General features: G+C 38.5%; 12 protein-coding genes across 12 annotated transcripts; 6 read left to right on the top strand and 6 right to left on the bottom strand.

Annotated features, from left to right (window-relative positions):
* The first annotated feature begins 1,747 nt into the window (after window positions 1–1,747).
* BDF20DRAFT_883645 (uncharacterized protein) lies at window positions 1,748–4,049 on the top strand. The gene is made up of 4 exons (XM_053081808.1): window positions 1,748–2,069; window positions 2,176–2,347; window positions 2,414–2,554; window positions 2,643–4,049. The coding sequence occupies exons 1-4, from the start codon at window positions 1,809–1,811 to the stop codon at window positions 3,812–3,814; spliced, it is 1,746 nt and encodes a 581-aa protein (XP_052934356.1). The 5' UTR covers window positions 1,748–1,808; the 3' UTR covers window positions 3,815–4,049.
* Window positions 4,050–5,372: 1,323 nt separating this feature from the next.
* On the bottom strand, window positions 5,373–5,638 carry BDF20DRAFT_883643 (uncharacterized protein). Its single transcript, XM_053081807.1, has one exon. The coding sequence runs from the start codon at window positions 5,608–5,610 to the stop codon at window positions 5,386–5,388; it is 225 nt and encodes a 74-aa protein (XP_052934355.1). The 5' UTR covers window positions 5,611–5,638; the 3' UTR covers window positions 5,373–5,385.
* Window positions 5,639–6,745: 1,107 nt separating this feature from the next.
* BDF20DRAFT_823451 (formate--tetrahydrofolate ligase-domain-containing protein) lies at window positions 6,746–10,122 on the top strand (the record flags this gene model as incomplete). The annotated part of the gene is made up of 8 exons (XM_053077792.1): window positions 6,746–6,783; window positions 6,851–6,995; window positions 7,073–7,257; window positions 7,328–7,565; window positions 7,648–7,759; window positions 7,872–8,170; window positions 8,247–8,341; window positions 8,424–10,122. 8 exons carry the CDS (start codon window positions 6,746–6,748, stop codon window positions 10,120–10,122), a joined length of 2,811 nt encoding a protein of 936 aa, XP_052934354.1.
* A 282-nt stretch (window positions 10,123–10,404) lies between these two features.
* On the top strand, window positions 10,405–12,029 carry BDF20DRAFT_666950 (uncharacterized protein). The gene is made up of 5 exons (XM_053075989.1): window positions 10,405–10,817; window positions 10,899–11,035; window positions 11,111–11,313; window positions 11,372–11,807; window positions 11,896–12,029. Exons 1-4 carry the CDS (start codon window positions 10,686–10,688, stop codon window positions 11,668–11,670), a joined length of 771 nt encoding a protein of 256 aa, XP_052934353.1. The 5' UTR covers window positions 10,405–10,685; the 3' UTR covers window positions 11,671–11,807; window positions 11,896–12,029.
* Window positions 11,760–12,897, top strand: BDF20DRAFT_907154 (kinase-like domain-containing protein; the record flags this gene model as incomplete). Its single annotated transcript, XM_053083348.1, has 4 exons — window positions 11,760–11,807; window positions 11,896–12,237; window positions 12,301–12,459; window positions 12,544–12,897. 4 exons carry the CDS (start codon window positions 11,760–11,762, stop codon window positions 12,895–12,897), a joined length of 903 nt encoding a protein of 300 aa, XP_052934352.1.
* Window positions 12,898–13,064: 167 nt separating this feature from the next.
* BDF20DRAFT_666989 (uncharacterized protein) lies at window positions 13,065–14,553 on the bottom strand. The gene is made up of 5 exons (XM_053075990.1): window positions 14,484–14,553; window positions 14,301–14,409; window positions 13,759–14,213; window positions 13,591–13,673; window positions 13,065–13,441 (listed from the first exon to the last, which is right to left on the bottom strand). The coding sequence occupies exons 1-5, from the start codon at window positions 14,503–14,505 to the stop codon at window positions 13,154–13,156; spliced, it is 957 nt and encodes a 318-aa protein (XP_052934351.1). The 5' UTR covers window positions 14,506–14,553; the 3' UTR covers window positions 13,065–13,153.
* A 654-nt stretch (window positions 14,554–15,207) lies between these two features.
* Window positions 15,208–15,421, top strand: BDF20DRAFT_883615 (uncharacterized protein). The gene has a single exon (XM_053081806.1). The coding sequence runs from the start codon at window positions 15,212–15,214 to the stop codon at window positions 15,383–15,385; it is 174 nt and encodes a 57-aa protein (XP_052934350.1). The 5' UTR covers window positions 15,208–15,211; the 3' UTR covers window positions 15,386–15,421.
* Window positions 15,422–16,848: 1,427 nt separating this feature from the next.
* On the top strand, window positions 16,849–18,030 carry BDF20DRAFT_915097 (uncharacterized protein; the record flags this gene model as incomplete). Its single annotated transcript, XM_053084273.1, has 1 exon — window positions 16,849–18,030. The coding sequence occupies one exon, from the start codon at window positions 16,849–16,851 to the stop codon at window positions 18,028–18,030; it is 1,182 nt and encodes a 393-aa protein (XP_052934349.1).
* Window positions 18,031–18,845: 815 nt separating this feature from the next.
* On the bottom strand, window positions 18,846–19,242 carry BDF20DRAFT_915096 (uncharacterized protein; the record flags this gene model as incomplete). Its single annotated transcript, XM_053084272.1, has 2 exons — window positions 18,846–18,990; window positions 19,079–19,242. The coding sequence occupies 2 exons, from the start codon at window positions 19,240–19,242 to the stop codon at window positions 18,846–18,848; spliced, it is 309 nt and encodes a 102-aa protein (XP_052934348.1).
* A 370-nt stretch (window positions 19,243–19,612) lies between these two features.
* BDF20DRAFT_915095 (nucleophile aminohydrolase) lies at window positions 19,613–21,100 on the bottom strand (the record flags this gene model as incomplete). Its single annotated transcript, XM_053084271.1, has 7 exons — window positions 19,613–20,065; window positions 20,144–20,214; window positions 20,290–20,378; window positions 20,464–20,567; window positions 20,648–20,794; window positions 20,880–20,893; window positions 20,956–21,100. 7 exons carry the CDS (start codon window positions 21,098–21,100, stop codon window positions 19,613–19,615), a joined length of 1,023 nt encoding a protein of 340 aa, XP_052934347.1.
* Window positions 21,101–21,506: 406 nt separating this feature from the next.
* BDF20DRAFT_837605 (uncharacterized protein) lies at window positions 21,507–22,127 on the bottom strand (the record flags this gene model as incomplete). Its single annotated transcript, XM_053079072.1, has 1 exon — window positions 21,507–22,127. The coding sequence occupies one exon, from the start codon at window positions 22,125–22,127 to the stop codon at window positions 21,507–21,509; it is 621 nt and encodes a 206-aa protein (XP_052934346.1).
* Window positions 22,128–22,975: 848 nt separating this feature from the next.
* BDF20DRAFT_823724 (Ribokinase-like protein) lies at window positions 22,976–26,481 on the bottom strand (the record flags this gene model as incomplete). Its single annotated transcript, XM_053077822.1, has 7 exons — window positions 22,976–23,554; window positions 23,777–23,827; window positions 23,890–23,918; window positions 24,003–24,054; window positions 25,900–26,047; window positions 26,128–26,227; window positions 26,298–26,481. 7 exons carry the CDS (start codon window positions 26,479–26,481, stop codon window positions 22,976–22,978), a joined length of 1,143 nt encoding a protein of 380 aa, XP_052934345.1.
* Between the last annotated feature and the right edge of the window lie 901 nt (window positions 26,482–27,382).

Raw genomic sequence — 27,382 nt, 5'->3', positions numbered from 1 at the left:
TATCTATTCAAAATCCTTACAACATGTTACACTTGCTCAAAAAGAAAAAAAAAAACAAACTATGAACTTGGAGAAGCTTGGATTACAAAAGTTGAAGTTCTAAGCCAGGTCATAAAAGGTACTCCGCAAAAAGCAGGTGTTCGATTTGCCCTTCTCGCTAAGCACTTATCGATTAGATTAAAGCTCTAAACAGACGAAACAACTCTTGATAACCAAGTGATAAATGAGGGGAAAACCAAAAGAAGAAAAGGTGTGAAGGGCCATGGCAAACAATCTACTGCTGTCCTTCAGGGTTAGAATCCCAGAACACGACAGACGACCGCTCCATTAGTGATAGAGGCATTTATGAGGTCCAGTAAACTGTCCTATGGTCTGCCGGTGTCAATTAAGACAAGATCAATGGGAATAAATAACATAGTATGCAGTAGATTGCCACTAAAGCCAAGCAAGCGTTATAGTGGATATATGAAAATGATGGTCGTTGATATATAAAAGAAGAGAAAAAAAGAGACCACCGAAGAGAAGACATAAAAGAGCTTTTTGTATAAATTTTTCTTCTTGTCACGCCAAACAGGCTGACGAGTCAACAAGCTCCCTATTCTCTTGCAACTCGTCTCATTTTTACTTGTACATATGCCTACAAATTATTGTGGTATACTTGTTTAATTAAATTTCGATTACAAAATTCTAATTGATATGGCGTTATTCAACCAACTGAGTTTGCTAAATAAGACGCAACGCTATGTGAGTACTAATTATACTAATAGGTTACTTGCCGTGTTGATATTATTCACTCAGATTCTTTTCCCTCTGCTTTCGACATACAACTTTTCTTTTTTCTTTTTTTTTTTTTTGTGGCATCCCAATACTGATGTTTACTGCTGATTAAGAATATGTCTGATATTTACGAGATCAATTGTTGAGGTGCATGTTGTCTGACAATGACGCTTATTATTCTTAATTGACACACCTATGCACGACTTCAATGAAGAAAATCACATTTTGAGTTTGTGACATCAATTAAATAACGGCTCAACGCATCCCAATAATAGCTTATGCAAACAATCTTGCTGTTGTTTTAAAAACTCGCAAGAATAATTGTCTGAAATACTTCACAGCGGGCTCTTTCATGCTACGCCTTTGTATTGCCCAATTCCTTCTTTGTTGAAAGGGTTTCAAGGGACTTGAATCGTTTCATTAATAGTGCGCTCGTACGGTTCACTAAAATTTGCTAATATGAACTGACAATGAATGTGTGTATTTATTCCAGAACAAGTATATACAAGTCTCATCTACTTATGCCAAAGCATTACATAAGGATTAGCGCCATAAGGTTCTGTAATTTTAGGGAGCGATTACGCAGAACGGAAAGTCATTACCAATCTTATGTTTCACAAATTCATCTTACCGTAGCTCCCGTACTTGAACCAACCGCTGGAAGCTGTGTAGTAGGCTATCGAACCAAAATAATCAGGAATCACCAAGGTCGTGGCTGAAAATTGGTTGAAAAATTTGCTGTGCCTTCCTGTATCTGTTTGATTCCATTTTGATGAGCGTCCATTCAAAGTCCCCTCTACAGATCAGCTTCAATTTCTACGATTTGAAACCTTTCCTCGGGAAGGTACGTTCCTGGTACTTTCGCAAATCCATATCTCCGGTTTAAATTTGTTTGCTAAAATTTTTCAAGCCCAGATGCCCTAATAAAGGGTTCATTCGAGGACGGAAAAACTCCCCTGTTTTCGATTAAAGCATCTTTTCTTGAGTCCTTTTTTTACTATCATTGATAGCAAACTGATAGTAAACTGTAAATGAAATTTTCGTTATTACTTACAGCAAGTGTCTCTTTATTATCAATTGTATCTGCTCAGCAGAATGACCTCACACCATCGTCGAACGCTTCAAATCAAGATTCATTCAAGCAATTGAGAAACACACTATATCAACATGACAACAGCGTAAAAAATATCGCTTTCTTCGCTGCATTTGGCGGCTCATCCCACTGCAATTGGGTATTGAGTTTTATGGATGAGCTAGGTGCAAGGGGACATAATGCAAAATTTTTGACTGCTGTAATATATACTTGTTTATGTCTCTATCAGTGATTCTCTGTTGCATCGATGCGGACTAATACTTGCATGCTTTGTCGCTTTTCTTTAACTTTTCATACAATTATAGAATGAAATGACAGCCTTTGGTAGACCTTTTAAGCATGTTGAGACAGTATCTGTTGGTCCTATAGTACAGATTGACAGAGCAAAAACTTTCAAGAATTCTGAAGAAGGCAGATTAGATACTCCCATGAATGCGTTCTTAGGTTACAGTATGATGCAAGGCAAATTTGATTCATGTAGGTGGTGATATTGTCCAAGTCATTAGAGATATTTTATTCTTTTAACTGATTGATGTAAATCAGACTATCACTTTGCCAGGGATTATTTTATTAGAAATAATGTTGATGTCGTTCTCTGTGATCATTTTGCTGATGCATGTTTGGAAGCTGCGCTATCCTTGAAGCTCCCTTTCATTGTTACTTCTACGATACTTTTAAATGAAGGTAGGCAATTTTTTTTTAAAAAGTTAGATATAAGGAATACTGAATTCTGTTACTAACTGTTACCTATGGTATTGCTTTATCGTGGCAGAATCTAGTGCACCTTACACGAACGATGACATTTCTCTGACTCTTGAGCCAACAACGGAATTCGAGTCCTTCTCAACCCGATTCTACAACAAGCTTATTTACCCTTTCCGTTATTTTTATGACCTCAGACCAGCCTATCGCGAATTAAATGCCATGAAAGCTGCCGCTACAGGTGATATCGGTATCAAACGACATGACTATTACTCTTCTAAGCTTTGGAAAGACTCGTTGAAAATCATTAATAGTTTATACGGTTTCACTGCTCCTCGACCGTTGGACCCCCTTACAGAACTCGTCGGTCCTATCATGCCTTCTCACTACAAGCCCTTAACACCGGATCTTGAAGTGTTTTTGAATATGCATCGTCGTGTCGCCTATATCGCTTTTGGCCAGAATGCAACGCCTTCCGAGGCTGAAATCAAGCTTATTTTAACGACTTTAATGGAATGTTTAGAACGTGGCTACATTGATGGCATCGTTTGGGCGACTGTTCATGCAGCCGGTCGTTTTCCAGATACTGTCACTACTACCTATTCTAATACTACCTACGATGTCTCCTCCTTTTTCAAAGGTGGTCATCCTGATGTTAAATTAATCACCTGGGCACCTCAAATTGCTATCCTCAATCACCCCTCTTCGCATGTTTTTGTTTCTCATGGTGGACAAGGCTCTTGGTACGAATCTGTTTATTCCGGTACACGTATGCTTATGTTTCCCTTCTTTGCTGATCAGCCCATCAATGCAGTGATGGTCGAACGCAGCGGTCTTGGTGGCCGCTTTGATACACACACCAGTCCTGAAGAGATGTTGAAGTTGTTTGAATATGTCATTATGGATCCAAACAATGAAATCAAGGAGAATGTCAAGCGTGCACAAGCTTTAATGCAAGTTCATAGTCGACGTTCTATAGCAAGAGCAGCTGATTTGGTGGAAGAAGTAGCCTTTACGCATAAAGATGGCAAGTTGATTCATCGTGAAACTGCTGATCGTCGTATGTCGTTTTTGAAAACGCATCATCTGGATATTTATGGTGCCGCTTTATTTATAGTCTTTGCAATTATTTCGGTGATAAAAGTGTTGACCACGTCACTTGTTGTGCCTTTGTTCAAGAGTTTCTTGCAAGCATCTGCTACTATAGCAAGATCAGAAGAAACAAAAATAAAGTCCCAGTAAAGACATCATTATCATAAGCGTATGTGTGTCATTGTTACATTTGTTTGGAAGAAATATCTTTTCTGAAATCAGGTTATATGACGATACAGGTAGGTATTTCTTTCATTGATTTCAAAAATATAGCATCTATGGGAAAGAATTTCACGAGAAAGGGTATAATTTGTTTAACGGAGGACATGTATTTTCTTTATACCCAAATTTTTTCATCTCTTTAGTGTATATAAAACCTCTTGACTTTTTCCTTTTTTTTTTTTTTTTTTTTTTGCCCCATAAACTATTCAATTAATTGCCTACTAGCAGTCCTGTTCGGTATGATTGTCAACAATGATCAAAATGAAGACAGTATCAACTTCACCTTTACTTGATGCCCGCTTATTACTCATATTATTTTCTCAGTTAAAAGGTTAGAGCCCATTTGTCAAAATAGTTTAACATCAATTAGTAGCCACATTTTTAAGAAAGTTATTTAGAATATTTATTAGCAAGAGGTTATTTATTTATTAGCAAGAGATAATTTATTTTTTAACAAGCGAACTATTGCACTTTTCTTATGTATGATATTTATAACAAAGTCATCATATTACTCCCGTGAAGAAGCAATATGAATGACTTTTAGCCTTTTGATTGCTCTTCCACCAACATCGTCAATCTCACGAGAACGCTTCTGACCTCTGATGACAGAGGAAGGAGCGGTGAAACTAGCCTCTCTGCCAGCAGAGGGCAAAAACGAACCCGTCAGATTAACGGTGTTGATGGAAGTAACAACAGAAGACGGACTGGGAGGAGGACCAGTTTTTAATCTCTTGGTGCTCTCTCGTCCACTAACGTCGTCAGACTCACGAGGACGCTTCTGTCCTCTGCTGACGGCGTTAGTGGAGTCATCGAGAGGAGCGGGCGATGTGGCGGCAGGAGGAGTAGGAGGAGAAGGCGGAGAAGGCGGAGAAGGAGTAGGAGGAGTAGGAGGAGGTGGAGGTGGAGGAACGACTTGCTGTTGCAAGCGTCGGTTTCTTCTTGTAACAAGGGCATCTCGGGCCCTTTCATCGATTTCGACGACGATTTCGCCGAATTGTTCAAACTGATACTTGTAGTCCAAGTAAAAGCTAAACGTGAAAAATGAGGTGTTAATAGATAGAGCTGATGATACAAGGAGACGAGTTTCTTTCAACATACTTGTTCAAACGCACTTGTTTGCACAAGTCTGCGCTTCTTTTCTCCGGGATCATATTGATCATCTCATGAGGGTACAAGCTGAACTTCACGTCGTTTTTGTAGCGGTGAGTCATTTTATTAGCAGAATGTAGGTTTATAGGAAAGACAGAGGAAGAAACATGGCTGCCGTGTTTTCCCTCTTATATAGCTTATTGTTTGTTTACTTTCTCGTTGGTCATTTAGAAATGATTGGCTGTAACGGTTCAAAAGCACAAGACCACTTCAAACCTTCCCAAATGAGTGAAAAAAAAAGGGGGTGAAATCCCTCAACTCTGAAAATCAAATTCTGTTGCTCAGTAACTATATTATGCCTGACACATAGCTCAATATGTTGAGATAACAGTAAACACCCAGACTGAATTCTACTGATTTGACATTATTGATACGACAAAGCTACGACACATATACGACACATATACGACAAAAATTTGCTGGAAGGCTGAAAGGATCGTCACCGTTCTTGAAAATAAGGAGAAGGCGTAAACCAAAATTTTCATATGATGCATTGCTCGATTTAGTGAATGATCGGTCATACAGCAGGCAAAAAATTCAAAGAAGAGGCAAAGTATATGGGAAATGTCGTGCATTTCCTCAGTACCCGATCCAAACTTTTGCCTCTTTGTTTCTTTTGTGTATTCCATAATTACTTACTTTTCGAGGCACTAGTTTTCATGTCGCTGAACACACATCGAATGTTGTTTGTTGTTATTTTTACCTCATAGCGGTTATTATATGATTGACATGGTATGTTTGTTTTTTTTTTGAAAAAAAAACTGAAAATGAAAGCCAGGAAAGATATGCTGTTAGAGCAGCACTGATCTTAAAAGAGACCATCAGCAGAATATATATGACAATTTAACGAGAAGCCAACTGAAAGAATGAAAACCAGTGCTACTGAAAAAGCTGTAGAATCAAGATCTAGCTCAGCTACACCATAATGAAGCCTTACCGGAATATAACAACCCTTTCAAGGATACCCCACAATATATCCTTACAGCTACTGTATACCGTCTATTACCACAACAACTACCACTAGACAATCCAAAACCAGCATCACAATGTTAACAATATATTTAATGAATTAGAGCAGATGCTACTGTTATTTACACAGGTCAAGATAATACTGCTGTAGCAAGCCCGGTGTTACGACATCGAAACAATCAAGAGAGAAATACTTATACACATGTGTTCTCAAACTTTACTTGTTACGCACAATAAATCCATAATTAGCCACTGGCTCATGCCAATACGAAATCGGTGACTAATTAACTTTTTTTAAAGAGATGGTTGCCATAGTATCCAAAAAAACAAAAAAAAACGCTCATAATGATAATCTTAAAATTTGTACGATTGAAAACTTTATTGTGTCTAGTGCCTGGTGCCTGTTTTCTTTCTCATAGGCCGTTTAAATTTTCCTTTTTATGCAATGCAAGGTTGACTGGGTTTAGAATCCCTGTTTAATCCTTTTTTGTCTTCTCAAACTGTATTTAAATTCTTTATCAAAATTGGAGATTCGGGTCAAAATAAGATCAGAAAGATGAGCTAAAATATCTCAATATTTTTTCTCAACGTACAAAAAATCAAATTCAGGGATTAATATTAAGACAGCAGAGACGGAAGCACACTTAAATGCTTTTCCCCATAACTTCGCGTGTAGCGTTTTCCTCTTTTGCTTCTTCTTTTCGTCGCTCTTCTCTGTATTCAATACCCCGTCGTACAAAAATGACTGCATCTCTTATTGATGGAAAGGCTATTGCCCAGTAAAGCTCACATAGCCAACCTGACATTTCGAGGACTTTAATCATTAACCCTGTCTCCTTTCATTAGAACGATTCGAAATGAAGTCAAAGAAAAGATCCTCTCTATCAAAGAAAAATACCCTCACTTCAGCCCTCACTTAGCCATGATACAAGTAGGCAATCGTGAAGACTCTTCAATCTATGTCAAAATGAAAGATAAGGCCGCCAAAGAGGTAAAGAAAGAGCTATTGTGTGAACATGCAGACAGGGTACAGTTGAAGTAGTAACTCCTCCCACTTTATACGTTCAGACTGGCATATCTATCACCATGGAAAAATTACCAGAAAATATTTCTCAAACAGATCTCTTAAGGAAGGTCAAGCAATTGAACAACGATTATCGCATTCACGGTATTTTGGTTCAAATGCCTCTTCCAAGTCATATTAATGAAGCCGATGTTATCGAAGCTATTGATTATCAAAAAGATGTCGATGGGTAAGTTTTTGTTTTGCCAAATCAGTGAGGTAGACGAGCAGTGACTGACAAGATAATCTATTGCCTTCAGCTTTCATGCCGTTAATATTGGCAACATGGCCAAGCGACAAGGGGAACCATTATTCTTACCTTGCACGCCAAAGGGCATCATTCATTTGTTGAAATCAACTGGTGTTGAACTTGCCGGTAAACAAGCTGCTGTCATTGGACGTAGTGATATTGTGGGCTCCCCTGTTGCTACATTGTTGACTTCTGAAAATGCTACTGTTACCCTTTGTCACTCTAGAACTCCCAAAGTGGAAGAGATCGTAAGAGCAATGGAAAAGTATTGCTTTACTAACCCACACACAACATTGACCAAAACCTCTTTATTCCGTTGTATAATGGTAGGTGAGACAAGCTGATATTGTTGTAGCTGCTGCAGGCAAGACGGAACTTGTTAAGGGAGATTGGATTAAGCCTGGAGCTGTCATCATCGATGTTGGTACAAATGCCGTTGAAGGTAGAGTAAATCGATACGGTTGTCGTTCAAGCAACCTGTCAAAGCAAAGCAAAAACGGGGACGGGGAAGGAATATTCTATTGATGCCATTGTATTTATAATATGATCTGCAGACAAAACTAAGAAATCCGGTATCCGTTGGGTGGGAGACGTCGAGTTCGCCAAGGCCAAAGAAGTTGCTTCTTTCATTACACCTGTACCTGGCGGAGTAGGTCCTATGACCGTTGCTATGCTTATGAACAATACTCTCATCAGTGCTGAACGTTTCTTATCTTTGAGTCGTAAGCGTGACATTGCTCCCCTTCCTTTGGAATTGAAAGAACCTGTACCTTCAGACATTGAGATCGCTAAAGCTCAAAAGCCCAAGCATATCGATGATCTTTGTAAAGAAATTGGTTTGAATGCTAGCGAAGTAAGATAACTTACAAAGTCGAGTCCATTCATATAGAAATTTTCGCAGTAAAAAGTAACATGACTTTTTACAATAGTACGAGCTTTATGGCACAGCAAAAGCTAAGATCAGCTTGGATGTGCTCAAGAGACTTGAACATCGTCAGGACGGTCGCTACATCGTTGTCACAGGGTAACTTGAAAGCAGCAGCAAAGCAAAAAGTTCGAAAGGCAAAGACATTAAAAGCAGCTATTATTTTTGAATACAACTATAGTATCACACCCACTCCTTTAGGTGAAGGCAAATCAACCACCACCATAGGTCTCGTTCAAGCACTTGGTGCTCATCTCAACAAGTCTGCCTTTGCCTGTGTTCGCCAACCCTCACAAGGGCCCACCTTCGGCATTAAAGGTGGTGCTGCTGGCGGCGGTTATTCTCAGGTTATCCCAATGGATGAATTCAATCTGCACATGACAGGTGATATTCACGCTGTGACCGCTGCCAACAATTTGATGGCCGCTGCTATTGATGCCCGTATATTCCATGAAAATACACAATCCAACAAGGCTCTCTTCAATCGTCTATGCCCCGTGAAGAAGGGTGGCAAGCGAGAATTCGCGCCCGTGATGTTGAAACGTTTAGCCAAGCTCGGAATTCAAAAGACAGACCCTAGTGAGTTAACAGCGGAGGAAATAGCTCGTTTTGTTCGCTTGGATGTGGACCCTGCCACCATTACTTGGCAACGTGGTGTCGATGTCAATGATCGTTTCCTGAGAAAAATTACTATTGGACAAGCCCCCACTGAAAAGGGTATGGAAAGAGTGACAGGCTTTGATATTACTGTGGCCAGTGAGGTTATGGCTGTCTTGGCTCTCGCCACTGATCTGAAGGATATGAGAGAAAGATTAGGTAATATGGTGGTTGCCTCCTCCAAGTCCGGAGAGCCTATCACAGCGGATGATTTTGGTATTGGCGGCGCCTTGACTGTTTTAATGAAAGACGCTATCAAGCCCAATCTGATGCAGACCTTGGAAGGTACTCCTACTATTGTTCATGCTGGCCCTTTTGCAAACATTGCTCATGGTAACTCATCTGTCTTGGCCGATAAGATTGCTTTGAAGTTGGCAGGTTCTGATGGCGTAGATATGGAGCCCGGTTATGTAATTACAGAAGCTGGATTTGGTGCCGACATGGGTATGGAGAAGTTCTTTGATATCAAATGCCGTGTCTCCGGCTTGCAGCCTAACGCGGTCATTATTGTTGCTACTGTAAGAGCACTCAAGACACATGGTAATGGTCCGGAAATTGTTGCTGGCAAGCCTTTGCCAGAAGCCTACGTTGGGGAAAATCTCGAATTATTAGAAAAAGGCTGTTGCAACTTGACGAAACATATTGAGAATGCTAAGAAGTTTGGTGTACCTGTCATTGTCGCCATCAATCGTTTCACAAGTGATACTGATGCTGAAATGAAGTTGGTTCGTGAGCTTTCATTGAAGGCTGGTGCGTTTGATGCTGTTGCTTGTGATCATTGGGCTCGTGGTGGTCTCGGCGCCATCGACTTGGGCCAAGCTGTCATCAAGGCTTGCGAACAGCCCTCTGATTTCAAATTCCTTTATGAACTCAACTTGCCTATTGAGAAGAAGATTGAAACGATTTGTCGCGAAATTTATGGTGCTGACGGTGTGGAGTTCAGTGATCTGGCCAAGGAGAAGATTGAAACCTATACCCGTCAAGGCTTTTCCGGCTTACCCATCTGCATGGCCAAGACGCAGTACAGTTTCAGTCACGACCCTGCTCTCAAGGGCGTCCCTACTGGATTCACTGTCCCTATTCGCGATATTCGTGCCTCGGTTGGTGCAGGCTTCCTTTATCCTTTGGTCGGTGCTATGCAAACCATGCCTGGTCTACCTACTCGTCCTTGTTTCTTTGATGTTGACTTGGATGAAAACGGCGAGGTGGTCGGTCTGTTTTAGTGAAATCATCTTTGATAAAATCGTTGTATTTCGTAGCTTTTAAACCGCACCCCTGGCGCTCCCCTATTTTTGTAATTATGTATTTTAATAATGAAAAAAATCTTGTATCAATATCTTAATGGTTTTGCTATGGTTGTAAGTTTAAAGTATGTTCATATTGTTCAAATAACAATGGTACTCTATATTAGATACATAGGTGTAGATTCTTTTTGAAATCCGCCAACAACATGTTCTATCGCCTTATTGAACAGTGTCATGGATTTCGTTTCATATATGCCTATCTGTGAATTTAAAATCAGTTTAATTATGCATCTTTAGACTGTCATTGCTTCGTATAACTTATTCTTGCTGGTGCGGGTTGTGTATTTTTGAAGCTTGTCCTTTGATTTTTCACCTCAGCACAATTTCGCTTGCGTCGTGACGATTCTCTGTTGTAAATATTTCCAAAATGGCATCCCTTTCTCATTGGAAAAAATAGAAAACAAAATTTCCCTTTATATGATAAAAAAACACAAAAGCTTTCATATTATTATTCTTATCATATCATATCAAGATACCGTTAAATGAGCGAAGCAGACCGACTTTCAGATATTAATGCCACTTTTCAATGTATTCAGACACTCTTTGACAAAGCAGACACCGATGACGAAGATCCAATGTTGTTTGAGCTTGAATCAAAAGACTCAGGTTTTAATGTAAAACTTTAAATTATTCAACTTACCATGTTTTAGGAATGGAACCAACGTCCTGAACTTACTTTATTGTTTCAATTACAGGAACGCGAAGAGTTTGAAAGGAGACTTTTTATGAATTCGAAACAAACAAATAGTAACGTTCTCAATGCTAGTACATCGAAATCACCGTTTAATGCCGACTATCCTGGACGTTCACCAGACGTACTAGAGGAAGCTTAGTAAATATCACATTTATATTCTGTTCACTCACAGCTGTTTTAACTATTGTCCCTTTTTTTATGTTATGATTTTAGTCCTAGAAGGGTGAAACGGAAAGTCATGGAATCCCCAAGTCCCACAGACCGTGCTGCGGGTCTAGTCGATATAAAATCGTCACCTGTGGATAAAGGGACAATGGCTTCATCATCTTCCTCTTATGGATTAATCACGCCTTTGAATGGATTTACAACGCCAACTGACTATTCGCGAACAATAGGTTCGACAGGCAGCTTCACCGGTAAATACCGTATGGAATTATTGCATTCTTATTGCCTTACTAAATTGCCATTTTGTAGGTTCGTTGAAGAGAGAAGGCATTGATACCCATAGTTTGGAACATAATGTATCCAACTTACATATCAGTACAAACAGTGCAATAAAGGTTTGGAATGATGAAATTTTTGGTCGTAGCAGAATATTCATATTGATGATGAATGTTTTCTTTTACTATAGAAGGAGTTCACGTCTCCTTATTTGTTCAGACAAGAAGATAATGCATCACCACATGCGGCAAAGCATGACGAAAAGAACTTCAAATTCAATATACCCCACTCACCATACCAACCATTACAATCTGGAGTATCAACGTCTGTAGCAACGCATTCGCGCAGGAGAAGAAGTAGTAGCAGTCAGCATAATATGAATATATCACCGCCTTCTTTCAGTAACTATCATAAAAACGACATGCATAATATCAGACTAGGCGAGCCAAAATTAGGAGACACAGTTCTGGTATGTGTGTAGGCGCGACTGAGATGAAGAAAAATACATCTGACAAAAACAGCAATCCCCCTAACAAAAAAAGGTTCTTGTTTTATAGATTAATGGTCACGAATTTGTTATTCTGAAAGAAGTTGGAAAAGGAAGTTCTGGTAGGGTGTTCCAGGCTTTATCGAACCGATATCATGAAATATTTGCGTTGAAGTGGATAGAAATAAAGCGAGACGATGACAGGCAGAGCATACAAAATGAGATACAACTCATGAGGAAATTAGGAAGGCTTGAAAATGTCGACACTGTAGTGCTTTTATTCGATTTTATGTCTACACCAGATGCGATATACCTTGTCATGGAATTAGGCGAGATTGATTTAGCAAGCCTTCTGAAGCGTCAGCATAAAAAGAAATTCAACATGAGTAACATACGGAGCTGGTGGCATCAGGTCAGTTGAAAAAAAACGACAAAGATTAGCCGTTTCCGTTGATTAACGGGTCATTTGTTGTAGATTTTATTAGCAGTGAAAACAATTCACGACGAAGAGATTGTCCACACAGACTTGAAACCAGCAAACTTTGTTATGGTTAAAGGGACGCTGAAATTGATTGATTTTGGTATAGCCAAAAAAATAGAAGATGACACATTGCACATTCACAGAGATAATCAGGTATTGTCCGTAAGAGCGAGGAATACCCTTACTGCTTACATTCTTCTGACCCTTTATTCTTTTTACTCTAACTCTTTTGACAAGGTCGGGACCATTAATTACATGTCACCAGAAGCATTAATCGAAGTCAATGAATCGTTCAGTCAACGTATCCTTATCAAGCAAGGTAAGCCGAGCGATGTTTGGTCCTTAGGGTGCATACTATACCATATGGTCTATGGTCGGCCTCCATTTTATCATTTGACCCCACCTCAGAAGGTCCTTAAAATTCCTGACCATGCCCACCCCATTCCATTTCCTTTCGAGGCAACAGACGGAACAGGTGCAAAAGTAACGCTATCTAAAGATCTGATTATATTGATGAAGCATTGCCTGAACAGAGATGCGGCAGCTAGGCCATCGGTGGGGGAGCTATTGAATCATCCGTTCTGCCAATAACCCTTCAGTCTTATTTATGCTTCTCGTCGGTATCCCCCCCCCCCTCCCTTGGGGAACACATTATAACTTATTTCAAATATTCCCTTACCTTTGTTTAGTTTTTTCTTTCCTTTTTTTTTTAATATTTATCTATTGTACATGCTCTTCTTTATTGACAAATTTCGGCGCTTTCATTATATAATATATAACTCTTTCACTTTGAAAAGTTCTTGTTTTGTTCTTTATACTCATCTCAGTTAATAAACTCTATCTTTTTCTAGTTCTCCTTTTTGAGTGGACGTTGAACCTTCATGGCCTTATAATCACCATTGAAACGTAAACCAAGCTTCATGATTTCAGTGAACACGTTCCAGTCCATCACCTTCGTCATCATGATCTTCATAATGACAGTGATAGGTCCTTGATCGGAGACAACAACTTTACCAGCGTTACGGCAAATAGTATCGGCGATAACTGATGGTGGAGAGGAAATCTTTTGAGCAGATGTCAAAGCAGACATTTTGCCGGCGTTACTGTAAAAGTTTGAATTGATGGGTGAAGGATGCTAACGATAACAATAGGCCAAATGTGTATGAGTAAAGACAGGTACATAGTTTCCTCGGTCAGAAAAGGAGACAACTTTCAGGCGGAGTGCCCTTCCTTTTGCTATACCACTTGTTTCCAAATATAATAAATAAATTTGATATAACTTACGATCACAAGTACATCGATTTTAGGCTCAGCAAGTTCAGCGGCGAGGGAAGCAGCAAATGTAGTTAAAAACACTTTAGTTGAAGCTTATAAGTTGTAATACACCATGCATGTATAAATCGTTAGTACCGCTATCTTACAAGGTGTCTCACTACTACTAGGTTTACTTACAATAGAGAGCAGACATAGGATTGGGAATGAAACCAGCACTTGAAGAAGTAAAAGTGATGAGGCCTTTCAATCCTTTTTCCAGCATCAAATCAGCAAAATGGTGTGTCAAGACCAAGCCTGAGGTCACGTTCGTGTGAAAGTTGGCTAATTCGCGCTTCATGGGTAAATCAGCGTAGCCACCTGTTGTAATATAACCAGCATTATTACACAAAATTTGCACGTCGATATCGTGAGTGGCTTCTTTGATAGCATTCAAATAAGTTTCACCAGTAGGTTCAGAAAGATCACAACCGACAAAACGGAACTGAACATTAGGGAATTCTTTGACAATGGTTTCCTTGAATTGTTTGAAGGTAGCATCATCAAGTGCAGCAATAACAACGTTTAAACCTTGGCCTGCCAATTTACGAACAATAGCGGCACCAATACCTGAACTACCGCCAGTGACCAAAGCCCTATATTATTAAATATCATTGCATCGTTCATCAGTGTCGCGTTCAACAACCTTTCTTGTGTAAATGCTGTTTTTTTTTTTCTTCTACCATTGAGCATTGTATTTCTTTTTCAAATTTTGTTCGGGACAGCAGTAAGCACCGTAAAAGACCAAAATAAGGTACGGCACTACAGCAAGTACGCCAATCCAAAAGAAAACTAAAATTAAAGTAGAAAGTAATGTTTAGTCTTTGGAGCTGAAAATTCATTTCCTAAATTTTCTTGATACTTGCTTGTGCTGATAGTAGACAACATCCTGACGAACGATAGTTTCAGGTCAATAGTGCGGAAAGAAGAGAGAACTGAAAAGAAAGCTATATACCAATTCTCAAAACATTGTCGCACTCTAAAGATTCAAATTTTGTATTTTAAAAAAAAATGTTCCATCCTTTGAATTATAGTGTTTTAACTGTTATTTCAGACTTTTCACAAATTTTATTGGACAAAATTAAATTTTAATTTAGACAACTTTCAATTATTTTACGATGAAGCGGTATATTATTCTTGGACGATTTCGTTGATAATCAATTATCCAGTAACATCCAAGTAGCATTAAGGATGGCGTACAAGCTAGCCCTCAAAATGAGTCTTCATTAGTAAGAAAGTCGCTAAGAAAGCTCTTATTGGCGTGACTTTGCAATAGGACAAGCTACAAAAAGCTTGACAACTTTTTCGTCAAATGACGATGTTATAAGACCAACCAGATGGTTTTTTTGTTTTTTTTTGGAACTTTGCCCAATGATAAAGACGTGTCTTTCTTTTGTCGTGTTTTTGTTGTCAAAGTTAAATTATAATGAAGAGGTTCTTTTAAACGAAATAAGATCCCTTCTTTTCCGTATTTCGCTTTTTTTTTTGTTATAACTTACAGCTCTATTTATGTATAAAAGTTTCATTATACAGAAGATTAGATCTATCAAAGAAAAGCATAAGAACCAGGGTTAAAACGAACCCATTTGGTAAAATGCTTGATAATTGTAGGAGAACCGTTAGATCAAGATATAAGGATTCTGATATTTGTTCTAACTTTTTAGAACATACCAAGTGTCGAGATTGCTATGAACCAGGCCATTTTGACAAGCGTTACTACAAATGCAAGTATTACAAAGCCGTAAATGCTGATGATGGTAAGCAATAAACCTAAATCTATCTTACACACAGCACTTTATTGCTTGTGAGTAACCTCCTTAAAGCTGGTAGCAGTGGTAAAAAGAGAAAACAGAGTGACCAAGTGAAAGAGAAGAAGAAAGCAGGTAAACGGAAAAAGACCATCCCACAAGCTGCAAAGTGCCTCAGCTGTGGACAAGATGGCCATACCACTGCTCGTTCGCAAGAACTTTGCAGACTTGTGGAGGAAAAGGTTACGCTTCTGTCATTGGCGGCCGACCGGTCAAATTTGTCAAGCCCTTGTGGTTTATCCAAGACTGCTACGAAGAAGAGCATTCTAAACATCTTCCCTACGATGCTCATAGGGTTACTTAGTCTTTTGATATTTATTATCGCCAGAACGAAACTGGATTGATATTTACAGGTAAGCGTCTCTATTTTAGTGTAGTTCGATCTTCAAACTCTAACTTAATCGTCTCAAAATTTTGGTCATTCTGTCCAGTTATTTTTAAGCTTCGTCTAAACCCGCAGTTAAAAAACTGTATCAAGTCACATTCTTACAGAAATATCTCGGCCCCCACCTCACGCTGTATAAATCCAAACACTATGTTGCACGTGTAACTATCGACAAAGTGGGAGAAGAATAAGCAATCTTCATCTCCAAACTAACGCGACAATCGAAGATGAAGGTATGAACTTTGTGATTGTGAGTTTTACCCGCTTAGAAATTTTTCCCTTCTTTCAGGTCGAAAATCGGCTGATGTTTAAAATAGTGATCTGAGACATATAAAAACAGTTCATTGGCTTTTAAAGGTTCGCTTGAGATAAGCAGCTTAATCCTTGATGCGCGATAAACAAATAGCATTTGAATTCATTGATAATTGTGAGAGGGAATATTTCTCGTTCCTAAAATTGAACTGTAATGGAAATTGTGAAAGTAGGCAAGTGATCTCTTCCCATGCATATAGCGTTGACAAGGTCACGTCGGTTGGATATGTGAAGAAGTTCTGCAGTAACGTAATTCGAAGTTGACATAGAAACAGGATCTTTAAAATCGTATTGTAAAGCTGAGTATGCTCACACGACGCTATAAACAAAAAGAAGCTTTACTCTTGATAAACAACCAAAATCGGTCTTATCGTTTTGCCTTTACATTGGCAGGTGAACCCTCCTCAACCATTTTAAACTGATATCATTTAGCTCTTTCAAATAGATGTGGTTATCAGAAAAAGGAATTACGTGCTGTTAATGCTAGTAAAAATTTATACGTCAACTATCACAAAGTACCAAAGTTTATAACAGGTTTTCCTAATGCTGAAATGAAACGCAGAATTGTAGCATTTCTACCTTTTTCTTTCCTCCGTACTCATTGCTGCTCACTCTATTATGTATGGTTTATTCATACAATATATTCATTGTCCTTAAGTGAGCACTCATTTATAACAAAATCAACATCAAACGCGTCGACTACAGGGAGACTCAAAAAAGCATATCATGGATGATTACCGCAGGAAACTCAGATCTTCAACTAGTAAACTACTCGGTATATCAACAGTATCTGGTACTAAGTCACTAAAAAAGGTGTCGACGAAGAGAAAAAACAAACAAAAAACAATTACGAATGATCCGCTATCAAACAATGCTACTCTTAAGAAGGGTTTTCATAAAGGAAAGCGCAACAAAAACGCATTTACAAACACTAGCGTAAAACATGACACTGATGAGCAGTCGGCAAATACCATTCCTGCCAAAGCAACAGCCACTTCTGATCAAAACCATAAAAAATACAAATCTGCATCTGCTACTCATAGCACGAAAGAGATTCCAACTGAAGAAATCTCTCAAACTCCTGAAACTAGGAAGAAGAATATACTTATTACCCCTCTCAAAAGCAAACGGAGCAAGACAAAAAAGCATAAACTTGCGCGCATAATGAACAAGTCTAAGGATTTGGCTTCTCATATAATCAGGAAAGGGACTATTGAACCTAACGGTAGATACACTCCTGGTCATGAAGAACCTTCTGTTAAGTTAGTAGTAAAGGAAGAGTCTTTAAGAAGATTCAATGCTAACAGAATAAAAGAAAGTGTTAGTAAAGGTGATATGGGCGAAACTAAAGCATCTGCAGCGCAAGATTCAAGCCCCAGTTTTCAGGCGCTCACCTTTCATGCTGAAATCATACTATCCTCAGACACAAATGATTGTAGCCAATCACACATTCGCCCAACAGTGTGTGATAAGCCATCTGTTCCAGTACACCAGCACTTTGATACTTCTTCTAGCATTTCATCTCCTGTTTCTGAGCAAGATGCGGAGAGTCATGGTGACTTTGTGCCTTGTCAACGAAGTGAATCCATTCCAGAGTATGTGCTTCAAGTTGAAAGTAGCAATGAAAGTGTTAGTAGTCATGATAAAGCCTACAGAAGAGGAGATATCGAACTGATGCGCCGAATCATACAAGAAATTAGAGAATCACATGTTGGTGCGGCTACCGCTTCTAATTCTTCCATTAAAGCAACTTCTGATACGAAACTTGTACTTGGTAGGAAATCTCGAGAATTTTGTCATGAGACTGTTGCTGATAGTGAGAATGGCGACAAAAATAATGCGCCTTCAATTACCAATGATCTCTCCCTTTCAGTTTACGAGAACGAAGTTAGGTATCCAGACTACTAAAGAAACTTCTTAGGGTGTTACGACTGATTCGCGTTCATTCTCCTTTCCAACTTTTGATGCTACAGCAATTTCAAATCAGGCTTTTACCCACCATCCTGAATGAACTGAACAATAAACCAGAGAAAAATCCGAGATAAAGCATACTTTATTGTCATTGAAAGCTATCATTATCTGATGAAGAATTTGACTCTATACTCATATAAGCTCTCGTATTCTGTTCATCTTTCTAGAGCAATACTTGAGCTTTTTCGACAAATTAAAAGATTGAATTTCACTATATCATACATTTCAATTCTTTCTGTATTTTTTACCGTAACAACAGCCTGTATAAACTTATAGACAGAGGAAGATAGGCATTATGGTATGAACAAGAGAATAATGAATTGAAGAATAGCATAGTGAATATCAAATCATTTCCCAAAATCTTTCCACTCATTGTGTTTTGACTCCTACAACACAGGATAATCAAGATAATTCATCCAAGTGTACCAAAGAAGCGTATACATGTTGTTCATATTTTGGTACTGTTTTTTTAAAGGGTGTCTTATAATTTTCACATAATACTAATTCTCTGCGATAGAGTACAAAATAATGTTATTGGTTCGAAACTCAAATGAGATCGATTACGTTTGTCAAAGTTGACTCCACTTTTAGTTTAACGAAATATTTGTTTGAATGCAAAAGAGCCTCTAATCATCATACATAATTGGAGAAGTTTATAAGTGTATTCTGTACAGTAACGGTTTACGGGGTAAATTGAGAAAAATAGATAAAAGTACATGGTTGATCCTTGCTTAAATTTTAAAAAGACATTGTTATTTCTTCACTTTTCCTTCTAAAAATTCTTTTGCTTCGTTAATCTTCAACGCTAGGAATGGTGAGCCTCCTCGATCTGGGTGATTCAACAACATGATCTTTCTATGTGCCTCTTTGATTTTCTGCCTTGTCATATTTGCTTCCCTGAAAATAGGATGACCAAAGAAAAAAAAAAGAAAAGAAATATTAGAAGGGTATATAGTATAGCTCTACAATCAATAGTGGTAATCACCTCAAACCAAGAATGAGGGCGGCTTCTCTTTTATTCATTTTTGGATCAAACCCTCCTTTGTAGAATTTTGAGAGTCTCGGTGCTTTTGGTCTCTTTTGATATTCTTGGAAGGCCTTGATGCCCAATCGGCCAGCAGTTGCTGCACCTGCCACTACGAAACCCATTACAACAGCTGAGGACTGAATAGTGAAAGCAGAAGTGGTTACAAGAAACGTTAACCTGTGTATTCCAACTATTTCATACTATTAAGACCATTGCATGCTTACCATTTTGTTTCAATGAAAGTAATTAATGTAGATCTATTAAAAGCAAATGAAAGACTGCAGAAAAATCCATGGCCCCAGGAGGCCCACCTCCTCCACTATTTCTTATTTGAAACTCAGTTTCCACGAAAACAATTGGAGATTCCCAGAACATTAAAAGGCTTTCACTTTTTCAAAGCCGTAATCCCAAGTAACAGATATGATACACATTTTTCTTCCATTTTTTATTCATGAGAATTGTTTGATACTTTATTTTATTGAATTATCATTTTTAATTATCTGTATCCATTGGATCTGCTGCTTCAGTCGCAACAGCAACAGAAGGATCGGGCTGTTCAATACCGTGTTCATCATTTACATCCGTCATGGTTGAAGTCGTTGTTGTTGGTGCACCGGGACCTGATGGTCTTGTTCTTCCTGTTTCTTCACCAAGTAAATCCAGGTATTTCTGTAATTCCTCACCTTCAATGATTTCAAATGGATGATTTTCACCAACAATACCAAGCGATGTATTGTGAATATTAAGATCTTTATCTTGCTGTAATGTATCGCGAAGTGCTTGAAGGCCATGGCGAACAAGTTCTTCTAAAGAAGAGGTTTTGAATTCTTCATAATATCTTTCAAGGTATGTTTTAGCAGACTGAGATCGTGCACCAATGGACATGGCATGATATTCAAAACTAGTTCCTGCAGGAGAACATTCGAAAAGATGTGGTCCAGTTTCCTAACAAATGTCAATAATAATACGGCATCAGTTTCTTTTCGTCCTTTTCACATGCTGCTGTTGTACTGTCTACTTTACATCATAACCGATCACAAGAAGACCAACGCCGTAAGGTCTACGGCCGTATTGTTGAGTATTGACTTGCGCCTCTATTCAAATAGGAAATAACGTGCCCCGATGAGTCTATAAACACTCGTTCCTTCAATGCAGTGCAATATACTTACTGTCAGCAATTGCATTCACAATTCTTTGCGTAGGTAGAGGCCTGTCATATAACATTTTAGATCTCATAGCTTCTGAACGCATGAAATTACTACAAAACAAAAGAAAGTTCAGGACTGTCCCTCAAAAGTTGTATGCCGACATGAACATCTACAGCCATTGCACAGTGAGTTTACCTTAACACACGAGCATCAGAGGTTAAACCAGCAATGCCAATGCCCATATGATCATCAATTTTAATCAATTTCTTTTGATACGAAGCAAGTTCGCCACTAGAACGCTGTTGAAAAACAGAATCATTGTCATGTCAAAAATGTAATTGACATCAGTTACCATAATTTCCTCTTTCGTTGTTAATACCTTCAAAGCGAGTAAAATAGCATATTTTTCACTTCTCAAACCGATAGCAGCTGATCCTTGCTTGACTGCTTCAACAGCATATTCGACTTGATGAATACGGCCTTGAGGTGACCAAGTCGAGACATCGTTATCATATTGATTTCTGAACTATTCAAAAGAAATTACCAGAAGCATCGAAGTAAGAATTTTTCCATGCTCCATGTCCGTCAAGTGCAAGTCAGTGTTATTTTACCATTTTTTTAAAAACTGAAGATAGAAAGGTCGATATCTAAGAAAAGAAGATGTTCCTGCAAAAAAGAAGAATATACAAGCTCTCGCGTTCAATTGACTGAGCTTAATATGACGAATCGTAGAGGAGGCGATTAAGTGCAAAGTGACTTTCTCAGACACGCGTTCTGTGCACACTTTCTTTCCTGATATCTGAAAACGGAATTTGATTTGATGACGTATCATTGGATGGCAAATAATGCAAAAGCTGTAAGTATGCTTTTCTATTTAAGAAACGCATCAGCACTTTATCCTCACGCAAGACCACTGTGGATTGGGAAAAGGACATAAATTCCCAGAAAAAAGTTTCTTAAACAAATATACGAGTGCAGAAAGCATTAACTATGTACGTATCACTCAACGTCTTTTACTCTCCCACTACGGTAAAGCTTATGTTTTTTAATTGCGATCAAAAATATGAGTGAACTGGTAGGGCACGTTGATGATGTTGCAAGCTCAAACTATTCATCGAACAACTTTTTTTTTTTTTTTATTCATTTGCCTCAGCAGTAATGTAGCCTTTTCCTGTTCCTGGATTGTTGAAAACAAAGAAAGGCAATAAATAAGGGCAATACAAATAATGTTATACAAATCAATAACGATGAGTATGGTAGGAAGGTGGAGGGCTTGAGGGTGAGGGCGGCGGCTGCTGTTGCTGTTGCTGTTGTTGATAATACTGGTAGTTGTCGGGTATTTTATACGCACCGTTGGTATTGTTTACATCTGCTATAGACACTGTCTCTGTTAATGGTGATGGTGAATAAGGCACTATCGATGGCTGTTGCTGGTAGTATGGACTATTAACAGCATTGGCACCTGCGGGTGGAGTAGCAGTGGTAGCATCGTTATTCTTGTTTTGCATCATTATCATTTGGCTGTGATTTTCATTGGCTAATCTCCTACGCATGCCCTTGATACTTTTTACAATGTAATAGATCAAAATAGCTACGATCAATAATACGAGAACAATGATGAAAATGTAACGATCATTTTGCTGTAACCAGCTTTGGTTTGATGGTTTGGCGTTCATATTTTCATCTGTGAATCCATCAGTTTTCACGGTGGGTATGGCAGTAGATGGTGTACTTGTAGCGGTATGTTCGTGATTGTCAATTGTGGTTGGTTCGTTGGTTGATGTTACATCTTGTGGGAGGGCGGGTACAGTGACGACGAAAAATGCGAATAACGAAAACAGAAGGACGTTGCTGTTCATTTCTTTTGTGATGACGATCAAAGAGAATAAATAACAGTAAGAAGATGGGGTTAGGCAGGCCTCAAATGATATAACAAATAAATAAGGGAATGGAGATCAATAAGAATAAAGTCAAATGAGGCGACTATAAAGGGAGATATAGGTTAAAATGAGTGATTAACCTATTTTATATCTGCTAAGAAATATGATTCTACAATGTATTGTATCCGCGACAGGTTGAGGAAGGAGGAGTAGTAAGCGGTATAATCTTAGTAGAAAGGATAGGAAGAAGAAAAGGACACCGAAAAGAGGGAAAAGGACTCCACAAATGACCGATAAAAAGAAATGCAAAGTCTAAAAGTATGGCTTTGTTTTCCTTTCTTTTTGTTCGTTAAGCGACACAAGACTTATTACCACTTTATTCTCCCCTGCAAAAATAGAATATCTGAGCTGTACAGTTGTGGGATCAGCCAACAGCATTTTAAAACGATTGGCCTGATCTTAATTGCTTGAATGCTTAAAATAGTATCGTAGAAATAAAATAGAAATCACAGTGACCTGTCTATAAAAAGCCCATAAGAACGCTCTACGCCGCCTTTTTATTCAGCATTCTAAACAACTAAGAAAATTTGAATGATTGATAGAATGAACAGCAACATTTTTACTGTATACTCTTTTTATTCTTGCATCGCTTTGTGAACTTCATTTAATGACGGTACAGAAGTCATTGCACCTTCCTGCTGAACCGCTAGTGAAGAAGCAAAATTAGCTTCATCAAGAGCAAGCTGCACACGCTTGAAATATTCTTCTGATAGATTACGGACAAAGGAAGCCAAAAAGAAGCCCTAGTAGACGAGTGTAAATTAGAATCAGACAAATATACGTGCTATGACTTTCGCATCTGTCACATAAATGTATTTTCTGCTTACCACAAAAGTGTCCCCAGCACCAGTCGTGTCTTTGACTGTTACTTTTCTAGCAGCAATTTGAAAACTCCTTACATCATCGTCCTTTTTGAATCTTGCCACTACGCCTTCACCGCCTAGAGTGATCACTACACCTTCCATAGCAGCAAAGTGTTCTAATAACTCGTTGGCTAAATCTAGTCCACTGACTTCCTTCTTGCCACCAATCTCTGCATACAGAGACGCAGCTTCATGTTCGTTGACGACAAGTATAGTCACTTTGTCAAAAGGAAAATCTTTCAAGATGCCTTTCGTTAAGGGCGCGGGGTTGAATAAGACTTTCAAGCCTTTTTCCGCAGCAAGTTTCATAATTGCACCCCCCTCACTGATTTCATTTTGTTGGATAATCCAATCGTCGGGTCCGAATGATTGTAACACCTTTTCAGCCTCTTCAGCTGTATTGCAGGCATTTGTTCCTGGGTAGAGAACGATACAATTATCTCCTGTTTCTTTGCTCACTTGAATGAACGCTCTACCATTACGCTAAGAAGATGGAGACAAATTTTAATATCTCATTTCTGTTTACCGGGGCTCTTCGAAGGGTCTTTCATATAAACGCATACCTCTTTATCATTGATTTTTGAAAAGGACATGTCAACACCATTGTCGTGCATGTATTCTTTAATCTGGAGCCAACAAAGACTTTGGCGATGAGCCTTTCTATCTTTGCACATTATGTGACTATAATTCTGTAGTATAACTTACCCAGGCAGCATCATGACCAAATTGACCAGCATGATACACATTTCCTCCGGCCTACACAATTTTGTTGGCACGTTCTGTTTCAATTATTATCAACAAGCCATTTCCCATCTTACCTTTGCTAGTGCTATGGATTGGTTTGCACCTATAAAGGAGACCATATAGCGTTGGTTTCATGCAAAAGTACTATGGCCGAATATGTCGTTTAGCAAACTGGCACTCTACATACCTTTTCCTCCAGCACGAACAAAATAATTTGTTGAGGATAATGTTTCTCCTGACTTGCAGATATGAGGAACTGTGAAGAATTCATCAATATTAACTGAACCGTAATTCAAAATTTTGCACATGGTTATATATAAAAAAAAAGTGATGTTGTTTTAAATGCTGAACTAAAAGAAAAGCGTTGTTTCGAAAGCGCAGAATAGCTTCAAATATATCAACGTCAATAGGTCCTATACCAGCAATTTTCAAATTTTCACCGTACCTTTTCCAGCTAATGGAAAAAAGGCAAGCAAAGTCAGTTGGCTGGTCGTGCTTTGTCGGAAAAGGTGCAAAAACTCCGATTTTCATGCAGATGAATCAGATTACGGTGAAAGAGATTTCGTATTCCTAAAATTTCAAGTTTTAAACCCAGTGAAAGTTAGTTTGTGCTAACGATTTCAAAATCATGCTTCTGCAATTCTAGTTTGTTGAATATTTTTTTAATCTTTGACCACGCTCCTTCTATCAAGCAAAATTGCTCAATTATAAGCAATCCCAGCGGTTATGCTAGCAGGGTATGTACATTGATTGTTCAATGCTAGTGATGGACTTCTCCGCCTCATTCTTAGTTCGTTTAGGAGCATTGTCCACAATGAGATTTCAGCGTGTTTGTCTGGATTGTCCATTGTTTGCTGCAACAAAATCTCAAATAGTGACCCAACTTACTATTGTTAGCAACAGTGGTAGCCTTTCTTTCTCGCCCATCAGCTACTTTGAGTCTCTTACCCATTTGATGTGTCCTAACATCACTGTTGATCACACTGCTGCCAAAATTAGCTCCCGGTGTATAATGAGACTCTACTTCTGTTGATTGGAGGGTTTACAACAGCGGGCATACCTCGAGGAGAGGCCCACTCAAAGCCGCTCTCATTCCAAGGAATACAACGATACATGCAATCCATTTCTGTAGCGTTCCATAATTGTTTACCTGTCATGGCGTTCTTTGAAACGCTTATCATCATTTCGTGCAATTGGATGGCAAACGAGTTTGGTGATTGTCAGCGCGCAATCATGAAGAATAAACTTTTTGACTGTTGAGGCCTTCAGAATGAATTCCTCAAAGCTTAAGTTGGACACTGAACTGCCTTATTGATAATTCCTTGTGGTTTTCGATCGAAAGATACCATTCAATGTTCTCTTTATAGTCCTATTCAGGGTCCTCTCTCCAGCCCTGAGCAGTTTGCTCAGCAATACCCGCTTTTCACATTCAAGTCGCCAACATTCAGATCGCCGCTGGTTATGCTTCCATGTATCTTTCAAAGCTTGCCATGTGTATGCATTGTTCAGTAACGTTGAGATACGTAATTAAGAACTTGTCTTGCTGATTTCACGCCAATGGAATGCTCCAAACGCGCCCATTTCAAGCTGTAGCCACTGTAAAAAGTGTCTCGCAAATCACTATAGTGCGATGCTCATCTGGTAAAACTCAAATTCCAGGTAACCCTTTTTTGGGGCTGAATGGATTAGTGTTAGTGATGTAATTCTGAAACGGCCTTCTTCGAGAACAACAATCTGTTTAAGCATGGAAAAAAAGCGGGGAGAAGCCGATGGAAGAAGAAAATAGAAAGCATATCATAGGGTTGACATTTATTTCTCAAAATAAAAAAAAAAAGCAAACGTGTAAAATTTGACAGTTTTTTTTTTTGTAAAAATAAGGGAAACGATGATGATATAGAATGAAAGCGGATAAGAGGATAATATAAAATGTTTGATATAAAATGGAGATGGCCAATAATTTCTCAACTTTGGATGAACACCCTCTTCGTTGCTGTGATATGGCAAATAAATACAGATGGTTTTTTGATGCACTTTATGACAGCATTACTTTGGTGAAAATGTATTTAGTCTTCAACAACGTTGACTTTAACAGTTTCAACGGCTGTTATTTGACCGCGACGAAGTTGAACAAGCTCTCTGAAATCAAAAGCGTAAGATCCGGGCTTGGTATTGCTGGGAACTTTCCATTTCTTGGTGTATGTAACATATTTATCTTCTCTAGCAGCAACAGGACTAAGTCAAGTGGATGGAAGGCATAACAATGAATAATGCAACTATCAGCATACTAACTCATCTTTCCTATGTCAACTTACCAATTGCTTGACACAGTGGTGATCTTTTCTTTTTTGCTATTTCCCTGTCGTTTATGGAAATTGATAGCTAATTTTAAAGCTTTGCCAGCAGAGACATGATCTGAATAAATCAATAGCAAGGTTAATTATTGCAATGGTGTATTATTTCGCTGCGTAGAATTGGCATTTACTTAATATAAGAGGTTGCATGACATATTTGATTTGTACGGTTTCGCCAGCTTTGATATTTTGACCATTTTTTGGAGAGGAAATCTTGATGAATTGCAATTGAGAGAAAACACTGGCGTAAGAAGCTTGAATGAAAGCTAAACAGACAATGACTAAGAGAGTCAACGTTCTCAATGTCGCGACCATGATAGCTGATTGTAAGAATATAGTGTTTTAAGTGATGAAACAAAAAATTGCGCTATAATGTACAAGACAAAGAAAAGAGAGGAAAAATGGCAAATCTTGGCTTTGGAAAAGTTACTTCATTTAAATAGGTTGAGCACAAACCAGAGACATACAAAAATTTAACGATGGCTACACAATGCAAATTACTCTATTAACAGAAAATGAGAAAAGTCCGTACAACAACCCGTTCCTTTTTTTTTCTTTGCTTCGTCTTTGATTGGATGTCGGTTACACATAGCAAAAAGGCATAATTATTTAAACACCGCTACAAAAGTCCGCGTATGAGGGGCAGCAAGAAAGGTGTAAGATCACATTTTTTTATGACAAAGATCTGTTTCATTTTTTTAGTTGGTGAAAGAAGAGTATAACATTGGCTTCAGTCGTCATTCAACAATGCATAATGACGCGTAGACTTATCATCGTGTATCCTTCAGAGAGTTATACTGTGGACACACTCTCTCCCAGTGGTATTCAATTATTTATTATCTTTGTTCGGTTGAGAGTCAGTGCGCAAAAGCCATCTTTAGATGGACATAGACAAAAGAGTAGAATGGATGCATTGACCTAAACTATAGCGAGAGTTCAAAGCTAACCGCCTTTTAAGAGCATCAATTCTTCCTTGTTGGGTACGGAATGAAATGCTGGGAAAAATGGTCGTTGAAAGCTATTCTTTCTTTTTTTTTTTGTTTTTCTGTCAACTACACTCAGATTTTCTGTATCTTTTACAATCCCGGTTAAAGTAATTGCCCTAAAAGTCCTACAACAGATACATTAAAAGGTCTTCTGTTTCACAGTAGTACGAATCGAAGTGGTTCTACTCACAAAAACAACGATAGACTATAATACTAAAAGCATAATGTAA

Source organism: Mycotypha africana, assembly GCF_025528875.1.
Source record: "Mycotypha africana strain NRRL 2978 chromosome Unknown BDF20scaffold_8, whole genome shotgun sequence".
Lineage (NCBI taxonomy): Eukaryota > Fungi > Mucoromycota > Mucoromycetes > Mucorales > Mycotyphaceae > Mycotypha > Mycotypha africana.
Note: the sequence above shows the minus strand (reverse complement) of the source record. Positions and strands in the feature narration are given on the sequence as shown.